Source organism: Solea senegalensis, unplaced genomic scaffold (genome assembly GCF_019176455.1).
Source record: "Solea senegalensis isolate Sse05_10M unplaced genomic scaffold, IFAPA_SoseM_1 scf7180000015291, whole genome shotgun sequence".
Taxonomy (NCBI): Eukaryota; Metazoa; Chordata; class Actinopteri; order Pleuronectiformes; family Soleidae; genus Solea; species Solea senegalensis.
In genome coordinates, this window is record NW_025321286.1 from 1 (window position 1) to 20,598 (window position 20,598).

Here is a 20,598-nt window from a genome sequence, read left to right on the forward strand (position 1 = left end):
GGAGCCACCACCTTATCATGGTGGAGAGGTTTGTGTGTCCCAATGATCCTTTGAGCTCAGTTGTTGGGGTTGTTAGACCTGCGGCCATATATCTTGGACACTCGGGTGAATAGAGGGGTGAAGCTGTCAACTGATCACCATCTGGTGGTCAGTTGGCTCCGATGGCAGGGGAGGATACCGATCAAGCCAGGCAGATCTAAACATATTGTGAGGGTCTGTTGGGAACATCTGGCGGGGGTCCCCTGTCAGATAGAGCCCTAATTATAAGCCTTACTACAGTATGTAAAGTGCCTTGAGATAATGTATGTTGTGATACAGTGCTATACCAAACACACCTGACTTCTTCCGCTCGTTTTTCATGCCCTTTCACATGTTATATCAGATTGGCCCCTGGACCCTACGGTCATTAAATGCCTATGTGTTCTTCGACTATGATGTGATTGACAGTGGACGTCACTGGCCAAACTAGAAAACACATGATGTCATGGTTGAGTAGAGACGATGACACACAAACATGCTGAGGGAAATAGGAGGTCCACCAAGAAAGAGATAAAGTCCACTGATTCAGGCAGAAGACTGGGCAGCGTCTTGTCTTGGCCTCACTGTAACGATGCAAACCCTCGATGAAGTAGACCTCTGTTTCCCACAACTCCTCAACGCCTCTTGCAGGAAGACGGCATTGCCTCCGGCTGTGTCCATGATCACTTACATCATGCTGACATTCATCGGTCTGCTGACTTTGATGCTCAACCTGCTCGTCATTGTCTCCATTTCCCACTTCAGGTTGTGAAGTATTTGTTGTCTCTTCATTTCAGAACTGTTAAGGATTTTACAACAAATAATAATATGTATGTTCCTCCCTTGCTTCTGCAGGCAGCTCCATACCCCCACCAATATCCTCCTCCTTTCTCTGGGTATCTCAGATTTTTTCGTGGGTTTCCTTATTTTCATTCAAACCTCGGCGATAGACGGCTGCTGGTTCCTCGGTGACTTCATGTGTATTGTGTATTACGTGCTGGAATACATCATCGTCTCTTCCTCGATAGGAACCATGATCCTCATATCAGTCGATCGCTATGTGGCTATTTGTGACCCAATGCATTACCGAACCAAAGTCACTGAAAAAAGAGTTAAAATGTGTGTTTGTGCTTGTTGGGGGTGTGCGACCCTCTGTCACTGTGTGCTGCTGAGGCACAACCTGAAACAGCCAGGCAGCCTGAATTCCTGCATCGGAGAGTGTGTCATTCTAATCAATAACATCTCTTTAGTCATTGACATGACTGTGTCCTTTATAGGTCCTGTCATTGTCGTTGTCGTCCTGTATCTCAGAATCTTTGTGGCAGTCATCGTTCAGGTCCGTGCCATGCGAGTGCACACGGCAGCTGGTCCTCAACAGACTTCGATCAAAGTAAAGAAATCAGAAATGAAAGCGGCGCGGACTCTCGGCGTTGTTATTGTTGTGTTTTTATTATGCCTCTGCCCATTTTTTAGCAGTGCGGTGACAGGCGAGGACATCCTGCTCAATGTGTCAAGTGATGCATTTGTCATACTTTTTTTCGACTTTAACTCCAGTTTAAACCCACTGATATATGCCTTTTTCTATCCCTGGTTTAGAAAATCTATCAAACTAATTTTTACACTACAAATACTGAAGCCTGGCTCCTCTGACTTCAAATTAATGTAAAGCCAATGGAGCTGATGAGTAGTTTTTCATAATGTAGGGATCCTACAGAGCAATAGAGAAACCCAGTGAACAGAGTAAAGTCTAGACATAAATTAAACATAAACTGTCTGCTTAGGTGGACATTAGAATCTCTTCTATGCTTTAACCCTGGGTTTGGAAGTGTGCACATAGTGTTGCATGCAACATCCCAGCCATGTGAAAGCACAACATACGTGGGAAAACTGAAAACCTGATGTCCTTTATTGCCCATAATGCATCGTATATGTCACATATTGTGTCCAGAATGTTATAAATATTGCACAAGTCAATTCCCACAAGTTTTCTGCCCCTAAATGTCAATTTTCCCGTCTCATTTATGCTTTTATCACTGCACTTTAAGCTTTTTTAACATTCTGTACATGTGCCATGACTCTCTGTGACCAAGATGTGATTTAAATAGTTGTTTTTGTTCTGTTTTTGTATCTCCAAGATATGAGTCATAAAAATGTGTGATGGTCAGTGATAATCTCTTGTGCATTTTTAAGGATGTGTTCTTGATGAATTTTGCAAAGCCGGTGTTTGTGCAAATTTTAATGTAGATTATAATGTAATTATCTTGAGTTAAATTCACAGCATCACAATGAAAACCAAAGTGATGATGATGTTATGATGATATCTGTAATATTAAGCTTGAATGATCCTGAATGAGTCTCTGCATCAGAGAGCTTTGTGTGTGTGTATTCCTTACGTTGTGCGTTGTACATTTGCACTGTCACATTATGGGCATGTGTCTTCCTCATGCAGACAAACTACTTTTTAAGGTGAAGACATGTTTTAAAGTTAGGCTGAGGTTACAATTTGTATAAGGCCACTAGTAATTGAGGTCAATACAGTGTCCTCTGAAGTAGGACTGGGTTTTGCTACCAATTTCAATTTGGTCCACAATTTGATTTGATTCAACTCCGATTTGAATTGGAATAATTTGGTTACAGTACCACTCTTAGTGGGAAATGAAAACATTTTTACAGAATTACTAATTATAAGCGTTACTACAAATCTATGTTTTGGTTTCTTTCACTGAGATACAACAGTTGTTCTCAAACAATAAGCACTGAGAATCCCACTCATCCATGAATTTATGACCCACACTGTTTAAACTCATGTTTATTTCACAAATACCTTCATGCAAGGCCCTACATTAATATCCTGTTTTATGTAGGTCGAGAGGTGATATACGATGTTGGTATTTTATACGAAATGTGCTCAAAATGTCTAGTTTTCACTTGATTTTGTTTATTTTGCAGAGTACAATACATAAAAATGATAATATGAATATCTTGAATGAAATTCAAAGCAGTAACAATGAAAGTCAAAGTATTGTTGATGATGTTTTGATGATATATGTAATATTAAGCGTGGATATTCCTGAATCAGTTTCTGCATTAGACATCTGTGTGTGTGTGTATGTCTGTGTGCACCTGGTACTCCTCAAGTTGTGGGGACCTAAACTTTTTTACACTTATATTATGGGGACTTGTCTTCCTTATGGGGACAAACTACATTTTAAGACATGTTTTAAAGTTGGGGTGAGATTAGGATTTAATAGGCCACTAGTAATTCAGTCAATGCAGTGTCTTCTGAAGTAGGGCTGGGTATCGCCACCAATGTCCTGTATCGATTTAATTACGGTTCACAAGGTCTCAATTCAATTCGATCCACAATTTGATTTGATTAGATTCTGATTTAATAAGGAATTTGTCAGTTATAATAACACTCTTAGTTGGTTATGAAAACATTTTTACTGAATTAAAACGTTAATTATACAAATTCCAAACAACTGGCATGTGGAAAATATTTGTGTTTACACTAACAACAGAATCCAAAGCAGTAACATTAATGTACTTTTTATTAACATGATCAACATACCCCTCCGGGAGCTGCCACCTTATCATGTTGGAGGGGTTTGTGTCACGAAGCGGCGGTTATGTTAGTTTAGTTGGTGTGGGCAGTTAGGTTTTTCAGTTTTGTTATGTCACTTCCTGTTTTATTTTGGCGATGGGTTTCCACTGTCTGTGTTCACTGTCTCTGTCTTCACCACGCCCCCTTGATTAGTAACCACTTGCACCTGGCGATAATTACCCCTGCACCTTTAAAAGCTTTACTCTCCCCTTGTCAGTGCGTCACAGATGAGTATTCAGAGAAGACCAAGTTATCGATTCAAGTGTTTGCATCTCATAGTTTCCCCGTTCATGGATGTGTCGCAGCAAGGCTGTCTTTTTGATTTCAGTTTTTCACAGCAAGTCTGTAGTTTTATTTTCTAGTTTTCGCAGCTTGGTTGTAGATTTCTTTTCTGTGATTTTGAGGAGTTTTTTGAGCCTGTTTGCTCTTTTCCTGACTTTTGTTTTGACCTCTGGTCAACTTTTAATTTTTGCTTATGAAAGCAAATAAACCTTTTTGAAACCTGCTTCTGTTCTGCTGCAATTGAGTCCAAGATCTTGAATCCCGCCATGACAGTTTGCGTGTCCCAATGATCCTAGGAGCTCAGTTGTTGGGGGCCCTGACTGGCACAGTCCAAAAAGCCAACATGGGTCCCCCTTCCCATGGGCTCACCACCTGTGAGATGGGCCATGGAGGTCGGGTGCAGTGTTAGTTCGGTGGTGGTTGAAGGCGAGGACCTTGGAGGTACGAACCTCTGGCTCTAGGGACATGGAATGTCACCACTCGGGCAGGAAAGGAGCCTGAGCTGGTGCTCAAGGTTGAGAAGTTCTGAATAGATATAGTCGGGCTCAACTCGACACACAGTTTGGGCTCTGGAACCAGTCTCCTCGAGAGGGGTTGGACTCGTTTCCACTCTGGAGTTGCCCCTGGTGAGAGGCACTGAGCGGGTGTGGGCATACTCAATGCCCCCCAGCTCAGGGCCTGTACATTGGGGTTCACTCGGGTAGACAAGAGGGAAGCCTCCCTCTGCCTCTGGGTGGGGGGATGGGTACTAACTGTTGTTTGTGCCTATGCATGGAACATCTGTTGAGCTGGTGACAGCTGAGTACCCACCCTTTTTGGAGTCCGTGGAAGTGGTGCAAGAAAGTTCTCCTGCTGGGGATTATTTTGTTCTGCTGGGGACTCCAATGCTCACATGGGCAATGACAGTGAGACCTGGAGGGTGTGATCCCCCGATCCGAGCCAGAGTGGTGCTATGTTGCTGGACTTTGTCCAAAACAAAAACCATGTTCAAGAAGTGTGTCCATAAGTGCACTTGACACCAGGATACCCTTGGTTGTGAGTCAATGACAGACTCTGTGGTTGTGTCGTTAGACCTGCGGCCATATGTCTTGGATACTCAGGTAAAGAGAGGGGCGGAGCTGTCAACGGATCACCACCTGCCCTTTCACACATTTCAGATTGGCCCTTGGACCCTTCGGTCATTAAATGCCTGTGTGTACTTCGTCTATGATGTGATTGACAGTGGACGTCACAGACGGGGACATTTTACTGGCCAAACTGAAAAACATGATGTCATCATTGAGTAGAGGCAATGACACGCAAACATGCTGAGGGAAGTAGGAGGTCCACCGAGAAAGAGATAAAATCCACTGCTCCAGGCAGAAGACTGGGCAGTGTCTTGTCTTGGCCTCACTGTAACAATGCAAACTCTTGATGAAGTGGACCTCTGTTTCCCACAACTCCTGAACGCCTCCTGCAGGAAGACGGCATTGCCTCCGTCTGTGTCCATGGTCACTTACATCATGCTAACGTTCATTGGTCTGCTCACTGTGATGCTCAACCTGCTCGTCATTGTCTCCATCTCTCACTTCAGGTTGTTACATATTTATTGTTTCTTCATTTCAGAACTGTTAAGAATTATACAACAAATAATAATATGTATGTTACTCTCTTGCTTCTGCAGGAAGCTCCACACCCCCACCAATATCCTCCTCCTTTCTCTGGGTATCTCAGATTTCCTCGTGGGCTTCCTTATTTTCATTCAAACCTCGGCGATAGACAGCTGCTGGTTCCTTGGTGACTTCATGTGTCTCCTGTATTACGTGCTGATGTACATCATAGCCTCTTCCTCGATAGGAACCATGGTCCTCATATCAGTCGATCGCTATGTGGCTATTTGTGACCCAATGCATTACCAAACCAAAGTCACTGAAAAAAAAGTGAAAATGTGTGTTTGTGCTTGTTGGGGGGGTTCGACCCTCTGTCACTGTGTGCTGCTGAGGCACAACCTGAAACATCCGGGCAGCCTGAATTCCTGCATCGGAGAGTGTGTCATTCTAATCAATAACATCTCTTCAGTCATAGACATGACTGTGTCCTTTATTGGTCCTGTCATTGTTGTTATCGTCCTGCATCTCAGGGTCTTTGTGGCGGTCATCAATCAGGTCCGTGCCATGCGAGCACGCACGGCAGCCGGTCCTCAACAGAGCTCAGTCAAAGTAAAGAAATCAGAAATGAAAGCGGCACGGACTCTCAGCGACGTTATCGTTGTGTTTTTATTATGCGTCTGCCCGTTTTATTGCGCTGTCTTGACAGGCACGGACACTCTTCTCAGTGTTTCAAATGATGCATTTGTCATACTTCTTTTCTACTTTAACTCCAGTTTAAACCCACTGATTTATGCCTTTTTCTATCCCTGGTTTAGAAAATCTATCAAACTCATTTTTACACTTCAAATACTGAAGCCCGGCTCCTCTGACTTCAAATTAATGTAAAGAGAACGGAGCAGAGTATTTTTTATTTATTTTTTTTAAAGTAGGGATCATACAGAGCAATAGAGAAATCCGGTGAGTAAAGTTTAGTGTAGTTTGGAAGTGTGCACATAGTGCTGCATGCAAAATCCCAGCCATGTGCAAGCACAACACACGTGGGAAAACTGAAAACCTGATGTCCTTTATTGCCTATAATGCATAATATATGTCACATATTGTGCCAAGAATATGTTATACATATTGCACAATCAATTTCCATGAGTTTTCTGCCCCTAAATGTCAATTTCTCCGTCTCATTTATACTTATCATTGTACTTCAGCTTTTTTAACATTATATACATGTCCACAATGACTCTCTGTGAACAAGCTGTGATTTAAATTGTTGTTTTTGTTCTGCTTTTGTTTCTCCAACATGACTCAGCAAAATCTGCGAGGATCGGGTCATTGATAATCTCACGTGCATTTTTAAAGATTTGTCTTGATGAATTTTGTAAAACTGGTGTTTATGCAAATTAATATTAGGAACTTTTTGTTGGTTCTCTGTGGAAATGTTGAAATTTAAAGTTGCTGTCAGTGAAATAGGTTTGTTATGATGTGTGCCAAATCTATGTTTTGCCTTCTATCTGAATCGGAATCAGATCACTGAGCAACAACTGTTGATCTCAAACAATAAGCACTGAGAATCACATTCATCTATGAATTTATGACCCACACTGTTTAAACTCATGTTTATTTTACAAATACCTTAATGCAAGGCACTAAATTCACGTAGGTCGAGAGGTGATATATGATGTTGGTATTTTATACAAAATGTGCTTAAAATGTATCGTTTTCACTTGATTTTATTTATTCTGCACAGTACAATACATAAACATGATGATATGAATATCTTGAATTAAATTCAGAGCAGTAACAATGAAAGGCAGTGTTGTTGATGATGTCATGATGATATCTGTAGTATTAAGCGTGGATAATCCTGAATGAATCTCTGTGTCAGATAGCTGTGTGTGTGTGTGTATGTGCACCTGGTACTCCTCAAGTTTTGGGGACCTAAATTGTTTTACACTTTGTTCTGGTGACTTGTCTTCCTTATGGGGACAAACTACATTTTAAGATGAAGACATGTTTTAAAATTAGGCTGAGGTTAGGATTAGGCCACCAGTAATTCAGTCAATGCAGTGTTCTCTGAAGTAGGGCTGGGTATCGCCACCAATTTACTGAAAAAAACACTCTGGAGTCGCCCCTGGTGAGAGGCACTGAGCGGGTGTGGGCATACTCAATGCCCCCCAGCTCAGGGCCTGTACATTGGGGTTCACTCAGGTAGACAAGAGGGAAGCCTCCTTCTGCCTCTGGGTGGGGGGGATGGGTACTAACTGTTGTTTGTGCCTATGCATGGAACAGCTGTTCAGAGTACCCACCCTTTTTGGAGTCCCTGGAAGTGGTGCAAGAAAGTTCTCCTGCTGGGGATTCCTTTGTTTTGCTGGGGACTTCAATGCTTACGTGGGCAAAGACAGTGACACCTGGAGGGTGTGATTGGGAGGAACTTCTGTGCTTGTCACGGATTGTCCATAACAAAAACCATGTTCAAGCATAGGGGTGTCCATATGTGCACTTGACACCAGGATACCCTTGGTTGTGAGTCAATGACAGACTTTGTGGTTGTGTCGTTAGACCTGCAGCCATACAGTTGAGGCCAAAATTATTAGCCCCCCTTGTGAAATTAGACAAAACTCTTTATTACTCTCTGGAAATGACCATTAACAACAACTGTTTGTATTGCATTTGTTTCCAAAATAGCAAAGACAAAATGTCCACCAAGTTTGATGAGAATATTTTATCGATACACTGAATTGAAACAAGAAATGGCAAAAATTAGACGTCCAAAATTATTAGCCCCCTGGCTATTAATAGTCAATAGTGTACCCTTTCTGAGTCACAACTGACAACAACCTCTTAATGTAGTTCTTCACTCGGTTGGCACAGGTCCTCTGAGGGATGTTGGCCCATTCTTCCATTGCAAATTGTTCCAGCTGGTCCAAATTGCGTGGTTTCCGAGCATGGACATTCACCTTGAGCACCCGCCACATATTCTCAATAGGATTGAGGTCTGGGCTCTGTGCAGGCCACTCCAGGACCTTGGTTTTGGTATCCTTAATGAACTGTCGAACATATTTCGATGTGTGCTTTGGGTCATTGTCTTGTTGGAAGACCCAGTGACGACCTATGGATAGACTACGAGCAGATTTCTGCATATTATTCCTCAAACATCCTTTTCTTTTTTCATGATGCCATGCACCCGAACAAGGCTCCCTGTGCCCAAGGCTGCAAAACAGCCCCACAGCATGATGCTCCCACCACCATGGGAACTGTGTTCTTTGGGTTGAAGGTCTCTCCCTTTCTTCGCCAAACTTACACCACATCCATGTGCCCAAAAAGTTCCAGTTTAGTCTCATCAGACCAAAGCACAGACTTCCAAAAGTCATCTTTATCTTTCAAATGTTCACGGGCAAACTTCAGTCTTGCTGTGATGTGCCGCTCTTTGAGTAAAAGGGTTCTTCTCGGATGATGGCCATGAAGCCCATCACGATGAAGAGCCCTCACAAATGTGTTCCTTGAAACATCAACTCCAGAAGAGGCCAGGTCAGCAACAATCATCTAGGCAGATGTCCGGGGGTTCTTGCTGACATCTCTGACGATTTTCCAGAGTTTTTCTCTCCAGAGTTCTTGAAATATTGCGCTTACGACCACGCCCAGGTTTGTTTCTTACTGAATTTGTCTCCTTGTAATTGGCAATGATGCAACGTACAGCGGTTCTAGACACTATGAAATGCTTGGAAATGGCAGTAAAACCTTCCCCCTTCTCCTGAGCCTCCACTATCTTCTTTCTGAAATCAAAACTGATTTCCTTTGTCTTTGGCATGATGAGTAAAAGTAATCCCTCTCAATGTGCACATGTGCCCTGTTCCTTGGATACCTTTTATGCTGATTTAATGCTCAGGTGTTGTCAGAAAGCCAATTGACTGCACAGGTGTGGTTTGAAAACTGATTGGTTAATTAGGTTTGTTTGGAAAATAAAAATTCATACGGGGGCTAATATTTTTGACCACCCCATTTTTCACTATATTTGATATAACGCAAGCCAAAAGATGTATTTTATATCCAGAATGTACCAAAAGCTACCAAATGGCACTGGTGAATGTTTGATTATATCAAGTTTTATCAACACTGCAAACATTGGGAAGAATTTTAGGAAAATGTTCCATAATTCCTGGGGGGCTAATAATTTTGGCCTCAACTGTATGTCTTGGATACTCAGGTAAAGAGAGGGGCGGAGCTGTCAACTGATCACCACCTGCCCTTTCACACATTTCAGATTGGCCCTTGGACCCTACAGTCATTAAATGCCTGTGTGTACTTCGACTTTGATGTGATTGACAGTGGACGTCACAGACAGGGACATTTTACTGGCCAAACTGAAAAATACACAATGTCATGGTTGAGGAGAGGCAATGACACACAAACATGCTGAGGGAAATAGGAGGTCCACCGAGAAAGAGATAAAATCCACTGCTTCAGGCAGAAGACTAGGCAGTGTCTTGTCTTGGCCTCACTGTAACGATGCAAAGCCTTGATGAAGTGGACCTCTGTTTCCCACAACTGAACGCCTCCTGCAGGAAGACGGCATTGCCTCCGCTTGTGTCCATGATCACTTACATCATGCTAACGTTCATTGGTCTGCTCACTGTGATTCTCAACCTGCTCGTCATTGTCTCCATCTCTCACTTCAGGTTGTTAAATATTCATTGTTTTTTTTTAATTTCAGAACTGTTAAGGGTTATACAACAATTACTAATGTATGTTACTCTCTTGCTTCTGCAGGAAGCTCCACACCCCGACCAATATCCTCCTCCTTTCTCTGGGTATCTCAGATTTCTTTGTGGGCATCCTCATTTTCATTCAAACCTCTGCGATAGACAGTTGCTGGTTCCTTGGTGACTTCATGTGTATCCTGTATTACGTGTTGATGTACATCACCACCTCTGCCTCGATAGGAACCATGATTCTTATATCAGTTGATCGCTATGTGGCTATTTGTGACCCAATGCATTACCGAACCAAAGTCTCTGAAAAAAGAGTTAAGATGTGTGTCTGTGCTTGTTGGGGGGGTTCGACCCTCTGTCACTGTTTGCTGCTGAGGCACAACCTGAAACACCCAGGCAGCCTGAATTCCTGCATTGGAGAGTGTGTCATTCTAATCAGTAACATCTCTTCAGTCATAGACATGACTGTGTCCTTTATTGGTCCTGTCATAGTCGTAGTCGTCCTGTATCTCAGAGTCTTTGTGGCGGTCATCGTTCAGGTCCGTGCCATGCGAGTGCGCACGGCAGCCGGTCCTCAACAAAGCTTGGTCAAAGTAAAGAAATCCGAATTGAAAGCGGCGCGGACTCTCGGCGTTGTTATTGTTGTGTTTTTATTATGCCTCTGCCCGTTTTTTTGCGGTACAGTGACAGGTGTGGATACCCTGCTCAGTGCATCCAGTAATGCATTTCTTTTACTTCTGATCTACATAAACTCCTGTTTAAACCCCCTGATATATGCCTTTTTCTATCCATGGTTTAGAAAATCTATCAAACTAATTTTTACACTTCAAATACTGAAGCCTGGCTCATCTGATTTCAAATGAATGTAAAGAGAACAGAACTGATGAGTAGTTTTTAATAATGTTGGGATCCTACACATCAATAGAGAAACCCAGTGAACAGAGTAATGTCTCGAGATAAATTAACCTTAAACTGTCTGCTTAGGTGGACTTTAGAATCTCATATGCTTGACCCTGTTTGGAAGTGTGCATATAGTGCTGCATGAAATATCCCAGCCACAACACCCATGAGAAATCTGAAAACCTTATGTCCCTTATTGAGTATCATGCATAATATATGTCACATATTGTGTCCAGAATATGTTATGAATATTGCACAAGTCAATTCCCAGACGTCTCCTGTTGTTAAATGTCAATTATCCCATGTCATTTGTACTTTTATCACTGCACTTTAGCTTTTTTAACAGTATATACAGACTCTTTGTGACTGAGCTGTGATTTAACAAGTGACAGTTGTTTTTGTTCTGCCTTTGTTTCTCTGATCAACAACAGTTGTTCTCAAACAATTAGAACTAAGACTCACATTCATCCATGAATTTATGACCCAAACTGTTTAAACTCATGTTAATTTCACAAATACCTTCATGCAAGAGCTGAGGGATGTGGCCCTAAATTCATATCCTGTTTTATGTAGGTCGAGAAGCAATATACGGTATTTTTTTACGAAATGTGCTTAAAATGTCTAGTTTTCACATGATTTTAGTTATTTTGCACAGTACAATATATAAAAATTATCATAGGAATATCTTGAATTATTAAGTCAATGCAGCGTCCTCTGAAGTAGGGCTAGGTATCGCCACCAATTTACTGAATGGATTTGATTCCAATTCACAATGTCTCAATTCGATTCAATCCATGAATTTATTTAATTCAGTTCCGATTTGATTAGAAGTATTTCAGTTACAATACCACTCTTAGTTGGTTATGAAAACATTTTTATAGAATTAATGTCAATTATACAAATATTCCTCACAACTGGCATATGGATAATATTTGTATACATTAACAACAGAATCCAAAGCAGTTCCATTAATGTAATTTTTATTTAACATGACCAGCACACTGATCACGTGACATTCCAGTGTTACATTTAGTACCAAGGTAGAATGCATCAAATGCCATTACCTTTATTCAACAAAATATATGTAACTAATTAAATCTGAACAGCTGTCCAGTCCCTGAGAAAGACAGTAGAATCCTGAAAATGTAAATAAATTACATATTAACCAGCACATACATTTGCAGTACGTAATAAACTAGAATTCCAATTTATCCCAACAAGGGGTTATCAGCTGTGACTATCTCACATGGAATGGTGCAGGAAATCTGGTTTTAGTCATTGAAAGAACAGTTTTGAAATAAACTCAAACTCTGGACATTAACAAAGTGCAAAGTGCATGAATAAAACATGTTTTGAGAGATGTTGAGAAATGTTCAACTATTCAAGTGACAGTTTCAGCACCAGCCAATCAAATCATGCCTAAGCTGAAATGCTATACAGTTAATATGGAGTTTTCAGACGAGGCCCTTCTCCCGGTTTTTAGTGCCCTGGTATACTTCCACGCACGGCATGTGTGGACCCAGTGTGCATTGTGCGCATGGCACGATTTGCATCAACGTGGATAGGAACCATGGTCCTCATATCAGTCGATCGCTATGTGGCTATTTGTGACCCAATGCATTACCGAACCAAAGTCTCTGAAAAAAGAGTTAAAATGTGTGTTTGTGCCTGTTGGGGGGGTTCAACGCTCTGTCACTGTGTGCTGCTGAGGCACAACCTGAAACAGCCAGGCAGCCTGAATTCCTGCATCGGAGAGTGTGTCCTTCTAATCAATAACATCTCTTTAGTCATAGACATGAATGTGTCCTTTATTGGTCCTGTCATTGTCGTCGTCGTCCTTTATCTCAGAGTCTTTGTGGTGGTTATCGCTTAGGTCCGTGCTATGCAAGCACGCACAGCAGCCGGTCCTCAACAGAGCTCGGTCAAAGTAAAGAAATCAGAAATGAAAGCGGCACGGACTCTCGGTGTTGTCATCATTGCGTTTTTGACACCCTGCTCAGTGTGTCAAGTGATGCATCAATTATACTTCTGTTCTACTTTAACTCATTTTTAAACCCACTTATTCATGCCTTTTTCTATCCCTGGTTTAGAAAATCTATCAAACTAATTTTTACACTTCAAATACTGAAGCCCGGCTCCTCTGACTTTAACATTACATTACATTACATGTCATTTAGCAGACGCTTTTATCCAAAGCGACTTACAATGGAATCAATTACAATTAGCCAGGGGTGGAATCGAACTTGCGACCATGATGTCTTTGGTACACAAGGCAGGGTCTTAACCACTGAGCCACTCCACCCCACCTGACTTTAAATTAATGTAAAGAGAACAGAGCTAATGAGTATTTGTCTTTTTTTTAATTACGGAGCAATAGAGAACCCCAGTGAATGGAGTAAAGTGTAGTGTAGTTAGGAAGTGTGCTCATGCTAAATCCCAGCCATGTGCAAGCACAACACACATGGGAAAGCTGAAAACCTGATGTCCTTTATTGCCTATAATGCATATTACATGTCACATATTTTGCCAAGAATTCAATATTCACAAGTTTTCTGCCCCTAAATGTCAATTTTCCCGTCTCATTCATGCTTTTGTCACTGCACTTTAGCTTTTTTAACATTATATACATATGCACAATGACTCTCTGTGACCGAGCTGTGATTTAAATAGTTTTTTTTGTTCTGCTTTTGTTTCTCCAAGATATGACTCAGCAAAATCTGTGAGGGTCGTTAATACGCTCACATGCATTTTTAAGGATTTGTTCTTGATCAATTTCTCTGTGGAAATTTAAATTTAAAGTTGCTGTCAATGAAATAGGTTTGTTATGATGTGAGCCAAATCTATGTTTTGGCTTCTTTCACTGAGCTACAACAGTTGTTCTCAAACAATAAGGTGATGTTGGTATTTTATGCACAGTACAATACATAAAAGTTATCATATGAATGTCATGAATAAAATTCAGAGCAGTCACAATGAAAGTCAAATTGTTGTCAGTGATGTTATGATGATGTCTGTAATGATAAAGCGTGAATAATCCTGAATGAGTCTCTGCATCAGACAGCTGCGTGTGTGTGTGGGTACTCCTCAAGTTGTGGGGACCTAAACTTTTTTACACTTACATTATGGGGACCAACTACATTTTAAGGTGAAGACATGTTTTAAAGTTAGGGTGAGGTTAGGATTAATTAGACACTGGTAATTCAGTCAATGCGGTGTCCTCTGAAGTAGGGCTGGGTATGTCCTTCATCGATTTGATTCCGATTCACAAGGTCTCAATTGAATTCGATCAACAATTCAATTTGATTCAACTCTGATTTAATTAGGAATATTTCAGTTACAATATCACTCTTAGTTGGTTATGAAAATTTTTTACCAAATTAAAACATTAATTATACAAATATTCCTCACAACTTGTTAAAGTTTTATTCATAGGATAAACCCCTACACACATCACATCAAGATACAACAGAACTCAAGTCAGTACAATAGGGAGACAGAACAATACAAAACATAGTCACAATAAGATACAATACAATGCAATACAATACAATACAATACAAGGACAAGAAAGACATACAAAATCATACAAACATACTGCAACCAGAGTTTGGACAAATATACTAAAAGAGATGGTGACAACGTCAATGAAAGCATGGACAGATTAGTTCAAAATTAGAGGACAGGGCTTAATTAAAGCAATTAAGAGATATAGAAGATCTAATGCCCACAGATAAATGATTCCAATCATTAGGACCTTTAAACATAAATGCTTTTCTTCTTGTTGATTTCCTAATATATGGAACTGAAAAGTAAAGATAAGTAGAGTGTCTGGTCCGATAATTAGAGGTAGGTAACACAAAGTACTGTTTGAGATAAGAGGGATAGTTGAAATAAATACACTTATATATAAATTGAAACCAGTGAATCTGTCGTCTTGTATGAGGAGAGGAAAGCTGAAGAGACTGGTACATGATGAGTATGATAAGGACAGTTGAGTATAAATCTGCAGATTCTGTTACAAACTTTAGTAAGGGGGGCTTGCACACATTTAGAGGCAGAAATATACACAATGTCACAATAATCTAATACAGGAAAAATAAATTGTGTGGCCAGTTTCTTCCTGAAATTATAAGTGAAACAATGTCTGGACCTATATAACAAACTAACGCAACAATTCACTTTCTGTACAGTATGATTAATATGTGTTTTGATTGACAATGTGGGATACAGCCATACATCAAGATATTTACCTTTTCAACCTTCTGCAAAGGTGTGCCATCCTCACACACACACACACGGTGAGGACAGTATTGTACAGGAATCTGAACTGGATTTCAATTTTGAATTTTTGCTAAAAAATATAGTAACAGATTTATTTTTATTGAGAAGTAATTTGTTTTGTGAGAGCCAATCTTCGAGAATATTAAAATCAGACTGAATGGTGGCTTGTATTTCAGATATGTCAGATTTCGAAGTGTAGATGACAGTATCATCTGCATACAGTTGTACTGAAGAGTTGGTGAAAATATGTGGTAGGTCATTAACAAATATAGAAAAGAGAAGGGGTCCCAAGGACATCTTCGGCTGGCATATGGAGAATATTTGTGTTTGCATTAACAACAGAATCCAAAGCACTTACATTGATTTACTTTATTTAATATGATCGACACACCCCTGCGGGAGCTGCCACCGCATACCCCTCCAACACGGAGGGGTTTCCATGTTCCACTGATCCTAGGAGCTGCCCCAATTAGGGTTACCCAAGGCAAACAGGTCCAAGGTGAGGGACTGGACAAAGAGCTATTCAAAGACCTCTGAAGAAGCAAACAAATGTACCAGACTCTACCTCACCTGGACTAGGGTCACCGAGGGGGCATGATGGCGGGCACTTGGTGTTTGGGACTTCACCCGTGGGTCCCCCTTCCCATGGGCTCGCCACCTGTGGGAGGGGCCATGGAGGTCGGGTGCAGTGTGAGGTCGGTGGTGGTCGAAGGGGAGGATCTTGGAGGTACGACCCTCGGCTGTAGATGCTGGCTCTAGGGACGTGGAATGTTACCACACAGGCAGGTAAGGAGCCTGAGCTGTGCTCAAGGTTGAGAAGTTCCAACTAGATATAGTTGGGCTCGCCTCTACACACAGCTCCATCCTCATTGAGAGGGGTTGGACTTGTTTCCACTCTGGAGTTGCTCCTGGTGAGAGACACCGAGCAGGTGTGGGCATACTCATTGCCCCCCAGCTCAGGGCCTATACATTGGGGTTCCCTCTGGTAGATGAGAGGGTAGTCTCCCACCAACTTCAGTTGGAAGGACAGGTACTGCTGAGGATTCCGTTTTTTTCTGCTGGGGGACTTCAATGCTCACGTGGGCAATGACACTGAGACCTGGAGGGGTGTGATTGAGAGGAACGGCCCCACGATCCGAGTCCGAGTGGTGCCTGTTGCTGGACTTCTGTGCTTGTCACCAATTGTCCACATCAAACACCATGTTCAAGCATAAGGGTGTCCATATGTGCACTTGGCACCAGGATACCCTTGGTTGTGAGTCAACAATCAACTTTGTGGTTGTGTCGTTAGACCTGCGGTCAGTTGGCTCCGACCTAAACATATTGTGAGGGTCTGTTGGGAACATCTGACGGAGTCCCCTGTCAGAAAGAGCCCTAATTATAAGCCCTACTACAGTATGTAAAGTGCCTTGAGATAATGTATGTTGTGATTCAGTGCTATACCAATAAAACACACCTGGCTTCTTACTATCGTTTTTCATGCCCTTTCACATGTTATATCAGATTGGCCTCAGGACCCTACGGTCATTAAATGTCTGTGTGTACTTCGACTACGATGTGATTGACAGTGGAGGTCACTGGCAAAACTGAAAAACACATGATGTCATGGTTGTGTGGAGACGATGACATGCAAACATGCTGATGGAAATAGGAGGTCCAATGAGAAAGAGATAAAGTCCACTGATTCAGACAGAAGACTGGGCAGCGTCTTGTCTTGGCCTCACTGTAATGATGCAAACCCTCGATGAAGTGGACCTCTGTTTCCCACAACTTCTCAACGCCTCCTGCAGGAAGACGGCATTGCCTCCAGCTGTGTTCATGATCACTTACATCATGCTGACGTTCATCGGTCTGCTCACTTTGATGCTCAACTTGCTCGTCATTGTCTCTATCTCCCACTTCAGGTTGTTGAATATTTCCTCTGTCTTCATTTCAGGAATGTAAAGGATTATATGACAAATAATATATATGTTACTCTCTTGCTTCTGCAGGAAGCTCCACACCCCCACCAATATCCTCCTCCTTTCTCTGGGTATCTCAGATTTTCTCGTGGGTTTCCTTATTTTCATTCAAACCTCGGCGATAGACGGCTGCTGGTTCCTCGGTGACTTTATGTGTATTGTTTATTATGTCATGGAATACATCATCGTTTCTTCCTCGGTAGGAACCATGGTCCTTATATCAGTCGATCGCTATGTGGCTATTTGTGACCCAATGCATTACCGAACCAAAGTTACTGAAAAAAGAGTTAAGATGTGTGTTTGTGCTTGTTGGGGGGGTTCGACCCTCTGTCACTGTGTGCTGCTGAGGCACAACCTGAAACAGCCAGGCAGCCTGAATTCCTGCATCGGAGAGTGTGTCATTCTGATAAATAACATCTCTTTTGTCATAGACATGACTGTGTCCTTTATTATTCCTGTCATTTTCGTCGTTGTCCTATATCTCAGAATCTTTGTGGCAGTCATCGTTCAGGTCCGTGCCATGCGAGTGCGCACGGCAGCCGGTCCTCAACAGAGCTCAGTCAAAGTAAAGAAATCAGAAATGAAAGCGGCACGGACTCTCGGCATTGTTATTGTTGTGTTTTTATTATGCGTCGGCCCGTTTTTTAGCAGTGCGGTGACAGGCGAGGACATCCCGCTCAATGTGTCAAGTGATGCATTTGTCATACTTTTTTTCTACTTTAACTCCAGTTTAAACCCACTGATATATGCCTTTTTCTACCCCTGGTTTAGAAAATCTATCAAACTAATTTTTACACTACAAATACTGAAGCCCGGCTCCTCTGACTTCAAATTAATGTAAAGACAACGGAGCTGATGAGTAGTTTTTCATAATGTAGGGATCCTATAGACCAACAGAGAAACCCAGTGAACAGAGTAAAGTCTAGACATAAATTAAACATAAACTGTCTGCTTAGGTGGACATTAGAATCTCTTCTATGCTTTGACCCTGAGTTTGGAAGTGTGCATATAGTGCTGCATGCAACATCCCAGCCATGTGCAGGCACAACACACGTGGGAAAACTGAAAACCTGATGTCCTTTATTGCCTTAAATGCATAATATGTCACATATTGTGTCCAGAATATGTTATACATATTGCACAAGTCAATTCCCACAAGTTTTCTGCCACTAAATGTCAATTTTCCTGTCTCATTTATGCTTTTATCACTGCACTTTAGCTTTTTGTTCAATTTTCTACATGCACCATGACTCTCTGTGACCAAACTGCGATTTAAATAGTTGTATAAATAGTATAGTTTGTTCTATTTTTGTTTCTCCAAGATATGACTCAGCAAATTGTGTTAGGGTCATTGATAATCTCTTGTGCATTTTTAAGGATGTGTCTTTGATGAATTTTGCAATGCTGAAATTTAAAGTTGCTGTCACTGAATTCATTTGTTATTATGTGTGCCAAATCTATGTTTTTGGCTTCTATCACTGAGCTATAACAGTTGTTTTCAAAGAATAAGAACTGACACTCACATTCATGCATGAATTTATGACCCAAACTGTTTAAACTCATGATCATTTCACAGGTACCTTCATGCAATAGCCAAGTGATATGGCCTTAATTTAATATCCTGTTTAATTTAAGTCAATAGGTGATAAATGATGTTGGTATTTTATACAAAATGTGCTTTAAGTGTCTAGTTTTCACTTTATTTTATGTATTTTGCACAGCACAATACATAAAAATGATGATGCAAATATTTTTAATTAAATTTAGAGCAGTCACAATGAAAACCAAAGTGGTGATGATGTTATGATGATATCTGTAATATTAAGCGTGAATAGTCCTGAATGAGTCTCTGCATCAGAGAGCTGTGTGTGTGTACCTGGTATTCCTCATGTTGTGGGGACCCTGTTTGCACTGTCACATTATGGGGACTTGTCTTCCTTATGGGGACAAACTACATTTTAAGATGAAGACATGTTTTAAAGGTGACATCGAATGCTTTTATCGCACATATATTTTAGTTATGGGGGTCTTCTCACATATATTAACTTGTTTTCATGATGAAAAACCTCCTAGTCACTGCAAACGAGCCGATCAAATGTCCCTCACTGGCGCTCTCATCAGCCGCACTGTTTCAGACCAAAATCACCCCCCCAGAATTCAGACTGTGTTGTGATTGGCCAGCCAACGAGAGCTTTCCCACTGTCCTGTGATTGGCCAGGTACCTGGAAGTGACGTAATTAGCACATCAACTCTCAGATACGCAGCTCCCCCTCTGGCACGGTGGATGCACTGCATCTCAGCAGCTACAACAAGAGTAGTTCTTCTTCATCTTCTGCGGTTGAATGTACGCAACCAGATGTGCCCGGACTAATGCCCGCACCAGGAGAAGCGACGGTGGTGAGAGGAGTGGTGAGGTTTACTGATGACAACATCAGCAAATGGAAAATGTCTTTCCACTTTGCAGAGCCCAGGAAAACAATAAAACCCTATTTTCTCACCAGTGGCTGAAATGTTTGTTCTGAAACTTTAGGATTTCATAAACGAGGTAATGACACAGATAAACACACAAAAGCAGCATTAATTGGATCTTCCGGTCAATGTTGCCTTTAAAGTTAGGCTAAAGTTATGATTAGTATAAGGCCACTAGTAATTCAGTAAATGCAGTGTCCTCTGAGGTAGGGCTGGGTAACGCTACCAATATTGATTCGATCCACAATTTGATTTGATTCACTTACAATATTTCAGTTACAATACCACTCTTAGTGGGAAATGAAAACATTTTTACAGAATTAATATGTTAATCGTACAAATATTCCTCACAACTGGCATATGGAGAATATTTAATAACAGAATCCAAAGCAATTACATTAATGTACTTTTTATTTAACTTGACCAGCACACCCCTCAAGGAGCCACCACCTTATCATGGTGGAGAGGTTTGTGTGTCCCAATGATCCTTTGAGCTCAGTTGTTGGGGTTGTTAGACCTGCGGCCATATATCTTGGACACTCGGGTGAATAGAGGGGTGAAGCTGTCAACTGATCACCATCTGGTGGTCAGTTGGCTCCGATGGCAGGGGAGGATACCGATCAAGCCAGGCAGACCTAAACATATTGTGAGGGTCTGTTGGGAACATCTGGCGGGGGTCCCCTGTCAGATAGAGCCCTAATTATAAGCCTTACTACAGTATGTAAAGTGCCTTGAGATAATGTATGTTGTGATACAGTGCTATACCAAACACACCTGACTTCTTCCGCTCG

The 20,598-nt window shown here is 41.5% G+C and overlaps 4 protein-coding genes across 4 annotated transcripts; all 4 read left to right on the forward strand.

The window, feature by feature from the left end:
* Nucleotides 1–578: 578 nt before the first annotated feature.
* On the forward strand, nt 579–3,157 carry LOC122762121 (trace amine-associated receptor 13c-like). Its single transcript, XM_044017307.1, has 2 exons — nt 579–783; nt 874–3,157. Exons 1-2 carry the CDS (start codon nt 611–613, stop codon nt 1,682–1,684), a joined length of 984 nt encoding a protein of 327 aa, XP_043873242.1. The 5' UTR covers nt 579–610; the 3' UTR covers nt 1,685–3,157.
* Nucleotides 3,158–5,304: 2,147 nt separating this feature from the next.
* Nucleotides 5,305–6,391, forward strand: LOC122762123 (trace amine-associated receptor 8a-like). The gene is made up of 2 exons (XM_044017309.1): nt 5,305–5,477; nt 5,568–6,391. The coding sequence occupies exons 1-2, from the start codon at nt 5,305–5,307 to the stop codon at nt 6,376–6,378; spliced, it is 984 nt and encodes a 327-aa protein (XP_043873244.1). The 3' UTR covers nt 6,379–6,391.
* A 3,585-nt stretch (nt 6,392–9,976) lies between these two features.
* LOC122762119 (trace amine-associated receptor 8a-like) lies at nt 9,977–13,929 on the forward strand. Its single transcript, XM_044017304.1, has 4 exons — nt 9,977–10,163; nt 10,255–11,051; nt 12,970–13,282; nt 13,914–13,929. The coding sequence occupies exons 1-4, from the start codon at nt 9,994–9,996 to the stop codon at nt 13,927–13,929; spliced, it is 1,296 nt and encodes a 431-aa protein (XP_043873239.1). The 5' UTR covers nt 9,977–9,993.
* A 3,162-nt stretch (nt 13,930–17,091) lies between these two features.
* Nucleotides 17,092–19,244, forward strand: LOC122762122 (trace amine-associated receptor 4-like). The gene is made up of 2 exons (XM_044017308.1): nt 17,092–17,281; nt 17,369–19,244. Exons 1-2 carry the CDS (start codon nt 17,106–17,108, stop codon nt 18,177–18,179), a joined length of 987 nt encoding a protein of 328 aa, XP_043873243.1. The 5' UTR covers nt 17,092–17,105; the 3' UTR covers nt 18,180–19,244.
* The last annotated feature ends 1,354 nt before the right edge of the window (nt 19,245–20,598 follow it).